The sequence below is a fragment of the Pezoporus flaviventris genome, unplaced genomic scaffold (assembly GCF_033815535.1).
Source record: "Pezoporus flaviventris isolate CSIRO_AGI_PZ_B2104156 unplaced genomic scaffold, CSIRO_AGI_Pfla_v1 ptg000013l, whole genome shotgun sequence".
NCBI classification, from domain to species: domain Eukaryota; kingdom Metazoa; phylum Chordata; class Aves; order Psittaciformes; family Psittacidae; genus Pezoporus; species Pezoporus flaviventris.
In genome coordinates, this window is record NW_026892561.1 from 7,211,565 (window position 1) to 7,221,306 (window position 9,742).

The 9,742-nt window shown below is 58.2% G+C and overlaps 1 protein-coding gene across 1 annotated transcript in view; it reads left to right on the plus strand.

Moving 5' to 3' along the window:
• Positions 1–4,578, plus strand: part of LOC133268405 (selenoprotein Pb-like) — a 92,151-nt gene extending 87,573 nt beyond the window's left edge. The window contains exons 2-5 of the mRNA XM_061451420.1: positions 2,167–2,392; positions 2,496–2,708; positions 2,815–2,950; positions 3,589–4,578. Of these exons, the coding sequence (XP_061307404.1) occupies positions 2,184–2,392; positions 2,496–2,708; positions 2,815–2,950; positions 3,589–3,855 (825 nt within the window). The 5' untranslated portion in view covers positions 2,167–2,183 and the 3' untranslated portion in view covers positions 3,856–4,578. The remainder of the gene's footprint in view (positions 1–2,166; positions 2,393–2,495; positions 2,709–2,814; positions 2,951–3,588) is intronic.
• The last annotated feature ends 5,164 nt before the right edge of the window (positions 4,579–9,742 follow it).

The following is a 9,742-nucleotide window of genomic DNA, read 5'->3' on the forward strand; positions in this document are numbered from 1 at the left end:
AGGGAGCTGGCGGTGCACGGGAATGGCTTCCCGGGGGGATGAGTCGGTGGAGGCTGTGTCGGCACGGCGTGGGAGCTGCTCTGGCTCGTGTAAAGCCAGGCATGTGCGGCGGCTGGACGCTAAGGGTGCTGACAGCGCGTACAGCCTGTTTGCAGGGCAGAAACCAGGCTGATAACCACACGCACCGCGGCCACCGGCCCCGGGGTGAGCAAAGGGAGAGAGGAGCCCGTGGTGGCTTGGGGTCCCCTGGGACTGGAGGTGAAACGGCCCGTGGCTGTGCTGGGTCATTCCTGACAGCGGGAATCCTGCTGGGTCAGGACTCGCAGTGTGGGATGTGCGTCCCTGCTCAGTGCTGGGTGCTTCGCAGTGCGCAGGGAACCCGGACTGGCCTGGGGGGAACAGTGTGCATGTGAAGGGTGACAGGGTCTGACATCGGTCATGGGACGGGGCTGCACCAGGTTGACCCCGGACCACAGCCCATGGCCTCACGTCCTTGCTGACGTGCCTGAGCCCCTCCAGCCCCGGCAGCAATTCCCTGCTGCTTATGGCTGTTTTCAGAAGACTGTGTCCCCCCTTTATGTGTCTGGGCCGTGCTGCTGCCCCCACTGTGTCTGCTCCGGCCTTATCATGTTTTTGTGGAGAGCACAGGTACGATAAAACTGCTCAAATATTTGTGGAGACATCTATGTGTGACCAGAGAGGAGAGCTCCTCCTGCTCGCCTGAGGGGCAGAATCCACTGGTGCTGATTTCCCAAGGGAATGCAGGCTTTTCACACCACCGCAGCCCCCTCAGCGTGGGGCTGGGCAGGAGGCATGAGACTGGACACTGGGGGCTTGCTGTGGGGCCAGGCACAGTGGGGTCTAAGAGCAGTCGTGGCACAGTGCAGCAGGACAGCATGGCCTTTGGGGTGGCATCCTGCAGGGCAGGGAGCTGTGGCACCCCAGGGGTGCGGGTCCTGCAGCCCTTCGCTGCAAGCAGTGCCCTTGGCAATGCCCCCAGTGCTCCTGTGCCCGTGGGGGGGGGGGGGGGGGGTTCGAGCGGCCGTGACCATCTTTTCCCTGCGGCACTGCCTGGCACCCTCTGCTCCAGCCCAGCACCAGGCACCGCTTTGCCCCAGCGAGGCTGGGACTGGCTGCAGCAGCAGGACCCCGAGGCTGCGTGGCACCGAGCGGGACAGTGCCTGCCTTGTTGCCGTCCCCCGAGGCAGGCGGCGGTGGCCGGGGCGCCGTCCCCTCTCCAGCCAAACTCCTCTCCTCCCTCCTGGGCGGGGAGAGTGGACAAGAGATAAAAGGGAGACCGGGGCCGGGTGGGCATTGCCAGGAGCCGCTGGAGCCACCAGGAGGGAGGTCCGGCCGGAGGACAGCAGTGAGAAGTGCGGTACTGGGGCCCGTTCTCATGGGGGAGAGGGCTGGGAGTTGGGGGTAGATGCATCTATCCATCTTGAACAAACCCTGCAGCCCCCTGCTCCCGCTTCGGCCCCGTGTCCTCCCCCTGCCCATTAAATGTGGATGCTGGAGGGATGCCCGTATTTCTTTGGGTGGGCTGGGTTAGGTGGGCTGTGAGAGGAAGGGGCTTCAGGCAGATATTAGGGAGCAGGGGTTTGAAGGCTCTGTGCATCCCTAAAGTGCTTCGTGGGGAGCCAAAGACTCTCAAGGTGACCTGAAGGTGAAACCATCCTAGTCCCAGTAACTCCCCACTGGTAGCCGAGGTGTCAGGGGCTGCATCCCTGCCTGCCTCTGGGACAAAGACAGACCCCTAGCTGAGGTTGGGCTTGGGCTTTGGGGTCAGCGGGGTGGAGAAGACCCACGGGGGAGGGAGCAGGACCTTCATCCCCTAATAGATGGAGCGATTGCTTGGTGCTGAGGGCAGATGGGGACACTCAGCTGTGGCAGTGGGTGCCCACTGAAGACTGCAGTGAGGGTGCTGTGTTTGTCAGGAGCTGGGCACCACGATTCCCTCACCCCATCCCCTTTTTGTTTTCTCCCACAACGCGTGGTTTCCAGCTCCCAGTGCTGTGCTGGGACCAGTCCAACACTGCCCGCCAGTCTCTGTTTGTCCTGGAGGGGGGTGCATGGAGAGAGTTGGGATTGTAGTGAGGCTGGGAGGACCCATCCTGTTGAGCCCTGGGGCAGAGGGGACACTAATGCCCTGTTCCCCCCTGCCAGGGGGTCCAGGGTCCAGGATGGGGCTGCTGGTGCTGGCTCTGGCTGCCTGGCTAGGGCTGGGGCTGGCCTCAGCCTCCGAAGGGGCAGACAACAGCAGTCGGCTCTGCCAGGAGGCACCGGTGTGGAGCATCAATGGCTTGAGCCCCATGGAGGGGGCTATGGGGCAGGTGACAGTGGTGGCTCTGCTGAAGGCCAGCTGACACTTCTGCCTGCAGCAGGCCCGCAGGTGAGCCCTGCTCCCCTACCCCAAACCCAGCCCTGCTGTACTGGGGGACAGCATCACAGCCCCCCACCCTGGCACCCCCATCCCATTGCCTCCATCCCCACAGCCTCGGGGGCCTGCGGGACAAGCTGGCCCGGCGGGGCGCAGTCGATGTCCGCTACATGATCGTCAATGAGAAGGCACCGCTCTCCCGCGCCATGTTCTGGGAGCTGGAGCGCCAGGCCCCCCTGGGCATCCCTGTCTTCCAGCCGGAGCCGGAGGACCCCGATGTCTGGCAGGTCCTTGGGGGTGACAAGGATGACTTCCTTGTCTATGACCGGTGAGTGTGCCCCATCTCGGCTGGGGCTTTCCTGGTTATGGGGTGTTTGATGGGCTTCCAAAAGCTCCGCCCATGGCTTGAGCTGGACCGTGGTGTCTCCCTGCAGGTGTGGCCGCCTGGCTTTCCACATCCAGCTGCCCTACAGCTTCCTCCACTTCCCTTATGTGGAGTCGGCCATCCGCTTCACCCACAGCAAGGACTTCTGTGGCAACTGCTCCCTCTACGCCAACACCACCCAGCAGGTAAGGAGCAGGGATGCTCGCTGGAGCCGGCTCCCTTCTCTCCTCTGGCGTTGCACATCAACCTTATCTTCATGTCAGGGACAGCTCCGGGTTGGCAGCCACACTCAGCTGTGGTTGAGAGGGAAGGTGATGAGAGGTCTGGAGTAAGGGCACTTAAATAGGTCAGAGCTTTCAAGTGGAGAAGGAGTGGACTAATGGGGTCATAGCTCAGGTCTGGAAGAGCTAACTAGGGTTGTGGCTGTTCTGATGTAAGAAAGGGGCAGGCTGTGGACCAGAGGTGGCACACTCAGAGCGATAGAAGGGACATAGCTCTGGGCTCGGCAGGTAATTGCTCACTTCCTAGGAAAAAATCCATCTGGAAATATTAAATGCAAAGTCCCTTTCCTGGCTCAGGAATTCCTTCGACCACAGACAACTTGAGCCAAGGGATGTAGGTACAGAGGCTTCTACTCTATGTGCTCCAGCCTCTCCTGTCCTCTCTGGGTCAGGCCTGCAAAGCCTTTGCTCTGACCCGTGCAGCCTTCCGTATGATGGGTGCTCCTCCACCTCCACCCCAGCTCAGATTTGTGCTTGCAGGGTCACTGCAGGGCTCTGCGTGCGCTCACACCCTGCACTAGCCCTTGTGTTGCTCTCCTCAGGCTAACAGCACCACGGAGGCCCCTGCAACCCTGAGCCCGCTTCCCAAACCAAAGGGGAAGGAGACGGAGACCCCCATCCACCAGCACAACCCCGTCCATCCTCACCATCACCACGGGGTCAGCAGCGAGAGAGCCACAGACCCAAGTGGGGACCACGAACGTGCCACCCATGCTCACCACCACGATGGGGACCATGGCCAGCCCCATGGAGACCATGGCCAGCCCCATCATGAGGGGAAGAAGCAGAAGGAGGCAAATAAGCACTAAACCAGGGTGGGCAGCCTTGCAGAACCCAGTAGTGTGCAGACCATGCCAGCTCGCTTCCCAGAGGCACGAAAGGACTTGCTTTGGGCTGCTCATCACTAGCAGTATTGGTATAACCCCCTCCAGCATCCCCCATGTGGGTCATTGCTCCCATCCTGTGACCAGGGATGAAAATCCCCCTCCGACCTTGCAGGGTGCCACATGCTCAGCCCCAGGGCTCAGTTCTGAGCCCTCCTCCACCCCTGCCTGCCTTTCCGTGCTTCATGAAGCCTGCTGTGCAAACCGGGATGTCCCGGTCGCTGCTGGCTGACACCGCACGGGGCAGCAGGACAGGGGTGGAAGGGCCAGAGCTGGGGTGGGAGCAGCACTGCTGGCACATTCTGCCCATCCTTGGCACCCCTGGGTGTCCTGGAGCGAGGGGAGGGAGAGTGTGTGCCCCGCAAGGTGTGATCCCAGGGGATGCGGGCACCAGTCGCAGGTCCCCATGATCTAAACCCTGTACCCCCATAGCTGCCACTTTCTGGGGACCCCCAAGCCTTGCACACGGGTATGTGCAGTGGTGATGGGCGGCCGCAAGATGGTGGCCTTGTCCCCTCGTGAAGACCTAGGGGCTGTATCAAGGACCCACTGCCCCGGGAGGACGGGGTGAGGATGCTGGGGTCTCTGCTGTGGGAGATCGGAAGATGATACGAATATCCGGAGTGAATAAAGCCTCTGTGAAGCGAACCCTGCTCAGCCTGGTCTCTGGTGGGGCTCCTTCTCCAGAGATCGTAGGAAGCTCACCCAGGACAGGCTGGCCCTGGGCTTTTTGGTGGGCACAGGGCACACATCTTTGGGGGATGTGGACCCCATAGAGCTGGCAGTGATTTGCATTCCCTTGTGCAGAGGTAAAGGGGTCGAAGATCAAAGAGACCCCATCTCTTCTTACCTTCTGGATACGTCCTCCTGCTTAGTGCCCCCCAGGGCAGGGCATTCACCTGCACTGCAAAGGGGGAAGTTTGGCCGGACACCTCAATCCCCGGTTTGTAGGTGTGATGTCGGGGTGCCTGCCCTGAGCTGCTGTTGTGGGGCCAAAGTTCCCACACACAGTCCAAAGTCATCTTGGGCATCTTGGCTCCAGTGCCCAGACCAGCCCCCACTGTGAGCATATTGTGGAGCTCCCCAGCCCTCAAGTTGCGTGCACCCCGGTAGGCACCCTGGGCTGCCCCATGCCTTCAACTCCAGCCCCATAGCACTTCACTCCAGCTCAATCCATTATCTCAAACAGCCCCACTCAATGCCTGCCATGAACTCTCCATCTCTCAAGGCTCCACAGCCTTAGCGAGGAGCAGAGATGTCTTTTCTGCTCAGTGTTATGCGGTGCCATGTGTGGTGCGTGTCGGGCTGATGCTCTGAGCTGGATTTCTGCACCCCTACACCCTGTCTCTGCAGGGAATGCTCTACCCAGTGACTGGTGAATGCTCTACCCAGCCAGGGTGAAGAGGAGCTGTTCCTCACGGGAATGAGAACAACGGGATCAGGTTGGTCTTCCTCACCAGCCCAGGGGAGCCAGACAGGCTCTCCCATGGGTTGCTGGCTGAGCCTCTGTTCCCCTTCATCTCTCTTGCTCCCTCCCTCCTCCTCCTCCTCCCCCTTCCTCCTCTACCTGCTCCAGCAGCCACAAGGGCACCTCTGTCTGCCGCTCCTGCCATCAATATCGAGGTTATCTTTTTCTTCTGGCAGCTGCTGTAATTGAAACAAAGCAGGCCGGGCCTCACGGGCTCCGCTGCTCTCACTCATTTTGCCGGTGCTGCTGAGACAACCAATTCATCTTATCCATGCGTGGCTGGCCTCTTTTCCTCCAGATCCAGGCAGAGCCCTCTCCCCTCCACGGCTGGTGGGAGCAGTCTGCTGCATGCTGCTCTGACCCAGCCTCCCGTCCATGGCGTGCAGCAGCTGGGTGCTGGCCACCCGCAGGAGATGCCACAGGGGGGAGAGGTGTGCACTGGAATGATGCTGATGACTTTTCTCTCTTTCTTTTGCCTTCGGATGCTTCCTCAGCCCTTTTGTTAAACTCCACATCCGTTCCTTGCACAGCTCCTAAAGGCTCCTGTCAAGGAGGTGACAGGTGATGAGCAGGACATACATAGATTTGCATTCCCTTGCTAATGACCAGATCTGCAATTAGCAGTGGCCCACATAGGGATAACGTCTGGCGCTGGGTGGGCAGTCCAGTGGCACTTCATTACCTCCCAGCAGATGAACTTCCAGCCCTAAAGGCTTGGGTTGGTATTTTGCTTCAGGTGTTGAAATTGAAGCTTGGGAAAGAGCTGTGACACTGTTAGGGTGAAGTCCTACACGTCTGAGTAATGGCAAAGGTCGAGCGTAAAGCTGATGCTGCTCCATATAGTATTGTCCACAGGCCTGAAGGGTTTGTGGGTGCTGTGTTTGGGGCCCCCATGGCATCACTCTCCCCTGAAAGGAGACATGGAGGTCTGCAAAACCTGTATCAGTGTCTGCACTCCTGTGGTGCTTTGTTCTGAGTGGGGTTGAGGAAAGGTGTTTTGGGGGAGTTAACAGGCTCTTCACATCCCTGATGTCTCAGGGAGTGTGTGCTGTTAGCAGGAGCCAGGGATCCCCAAGGAGTGCTCAGCTGTTGGGGGGCTGGCTCAGCAGCAGAGATGCAGGGAAAGAAACTAGGGCTGACTTCAGGTCCTAGCAGTGCTTTTCCATAGTACCCTAGTGCCTGTGGTTGTGCCACCGCCCCGGAGGAGGATGCACTGCAGTACCCAGGTGCCCATGGATGTACCATCACCTTGGAGGATGATGCGCTGCGCTACCCTGGTACCCTATCCCTCCACCCTGGAGGAGGACAGATGCCAGTTCCACATCACATGCGTCCTTGGCCCTGTGTGCTGCTCCTGCCGAGGGCCAGGCAGATACTCTTGGGAGAGAAGGGAACAGCCAGTTCTAATGTCAACAGAGGCCTCTTGTACAGTGATGCTGTGTCAAGAAGAGGAATGGGTCCCTCCTCCTCCGCCCATTCATCTGGCAGTGGGGCTGGCGTGCCGCCAATCCAGGCTGCTTTGGAAACATCTCATTGAGGAGGCTGCTGAGCCTAGGAAAACAGAATGAAAATACACAGAGAGATCACTGTTGTTAGGCAAAATACATGAGAGTGGCTGCATTTCTGTCCCCCAAGTCCACTCCAGCCGGGCCCCTCTTGCTTCTGTGGGGTGAGGATGAACGCTGCTGCCTGGGAATGGCAGCCCTGTATTTCCATCATGGGTTAGGGGCTGGGGAGTGAGGGCTGGAGAGATCATCTCCAGCTTTGGCCAACTTGCTGACGTCCCTGGTGAGCAGTTCCAGACTCATCCTGGAGTGGCGTCACCCGAGGAGATGGGACAGGGCAGAGAAACAGCTGCAGGAATGAGCCAGCCCCAGTGACTTGTGTCCCCTGCGTGTGTGGCCACCAGTGCTGGAGGCTGATGAGGACGGGGCTGAGGAAGTGCATCAGGTATTGGCCTTGTTCGTTCCCATCTCCCTCCCCAGCATCAGTCATGGGCTTTTGCTGGCCATGAGGCCACCAGTGGGGCAGAGCCCGGTCCCCAGGTTTTCAAAGCCCCATTGCTTGGCATGTCCCATCTTTTTTCTGCTGGCAGAGCCAGAACAGAATCACCCCAAAGCAGTCCCCAGGGACAGAGGGTGGAGGCACCTCTGCCTCTTGAGCAAAGGTGCATTCAAAAGGTTTGCTCTCCTTTGTTGTAACCTCTCTTCTCCCTCCAAAGGCCTCCAAGTCTCTGCCTGGCCATTTTCTGACGTACAGGAGACTCGTTCCAGCTCTTTCTCTCCTTCCTGGTGTGTCCAGAGTGATCTGGGGGAGGCAGAGGTGGAGCCGCAGCCCCATGGCATATCAAGGCTCTCATCCCCACATAGGTGCTCTCAGTGCCTCCCTGGTGCAGCTTTGTGTGGCTTCACCTCCTCTCTTTGTGCACTCAGCACGGTCCAGCCATTGCTGAGCAAGAACAAAAGCCATTTCTCTGTGCTGCTTGTTTCTAGCCCCTACCTTTGCTCACTGCCGAGGTACGATGGCACAGAGGGCACAGTTTGCTTCTGTTATTGACGATGTTGATCTGAGGGTTGAAGGGAGCCCAGTGTGAGCAGAAAAAGCCCAACCAGCACCCCAGGACAGGCACGTCTCACCAGCCCAACATGCATAGATTTGCATCACGGAGCTGATGCCCAAGGCTGAGACTGGGTCCTGTGCTGGTCCCTGCATTCATAGGAGCTTTCCTAAGCCCTTCTCCTCTTGTCTCCCTGCCGCAAAAGCAGCTAGCAAGCTATCCCTTTTTTTTTGCTGCCGTGTGAAGGGAGATTTGCTGTGTCTCTGTCTCTCCTCAAGTCGAGTGGGGTGCGATGCTTGGATTCCAGCTGAGCCACCACATCCTGCTCTTGTGTTGGGCGGCTTCAAGTGGCACAGCCTCGTACTGGAACTGCCAGTACCTTTGCTGAAATGTCACCGTCTGCTCCTGGCTCCTGCGCGCAGGGATGTGTGAGGACACGGTGCTGTGGAGGGGAGCTGGGGTGCGTGGGCTCTCAAAGGGAAGGTCGGCATGGTGCAACCTCCCCTTGTCCCCCTGTGGACTGGCTAATGCTGAGGGTAGTGCTGGGATCTGGCCTCACAAGTGGGTCTCCACGTGGGCTCTCCACACTGCAGGGAGTGAAAGGAGCATCTGTCATGGGGAGGATGCCTGATCTTGTAAGGGAGCTGAAGGAAGAGGACAAACCCATGGAGCAGCCTCTGAGAGAGAGCACTGTAATGGCTACTGAAAAGACACAAATCCTGAGCTGGGGGGGGCAGCTCCTTGGTTCCTGTAAGAGCCCTGGTAAATCTGTAAAAGAAAAGCCAAGTTAATGATCTTTGTTGGTTTTTACTAGTGAAGAGATCCCAGGCTGGAGTCTATTTTTCCTACATGGATGTACCCATGGAAATGAGACCCATGGGGCCTACAAAGATGCTGGAGAGGGACTCTTCATTAGGGACTGTAGTGATAGGACAAGGGGTAACGTGTTAAAACTTAAACAGGGGAAGTTCAGGTTAGATATAAAGAAAAAGCTCTTTACTGTGAGGGTGGTGAGGCACTGGAATGGGTTGCCCAAGGAAGCTGTGAATGCTCCATCCCTGGTGGTGTCCAAGGCCAGGTTGGACAGAGCCTTGGGTGCCATGGTTTAGTGTGAGGTGTCCCTGTCCGTGGCAGGGGGTTGGAACAGGATGATCTTAAGGTCCTTTCCAACCCAAACCATTCTGTGATTCTGTGACTTTGGAATAAATTGGTGAAATGGATGACAAGGAATGACCCAGACCAGAAACTCCAGGTGTCTCCTGATGCTGAGAGTGGCCTGGGATGACGGCAGACGTGACAGTGATGGTCCCGGTCCTAGCAGCGCGTGAGGAACAGCGGCTCAGTAGGACTGACAAAATGGTGCAGATGACTGTAAAAACCCAGCAGTGCCAGGCGTGAGGAGAAAACTTACAAATTGGGCTGAAATGATTTGACTTCTCTCAAAGCTGTTTTTTTCATTTCATAGGCTCACAGACTGGTTTGGGTTGGAAGGGACCTTAAAGCCCATCCCGTTCCAATCCCCTGCCATGGGCAGGGACGCTTTCCACTAGAACAGGTTGCCTAAAGCCCCATTATTTTCTTTCCTTAGCTACCCAGCCAATCAGCATACAGTAATGAGGCCACACAGCCAATGAGCATCCAGTGATGTGGCCAAGGAGCCAATCAGCCCTGGGGCACTCTAGCTTCCCAGTTAATCAACTGTGCGGCCTTGCAACCTCCCAGCCAATAAACCATGGAGCCTTGCAACCTCCCAGCCAATCAACCATGGAGCCTTGCAACCTCCCAGC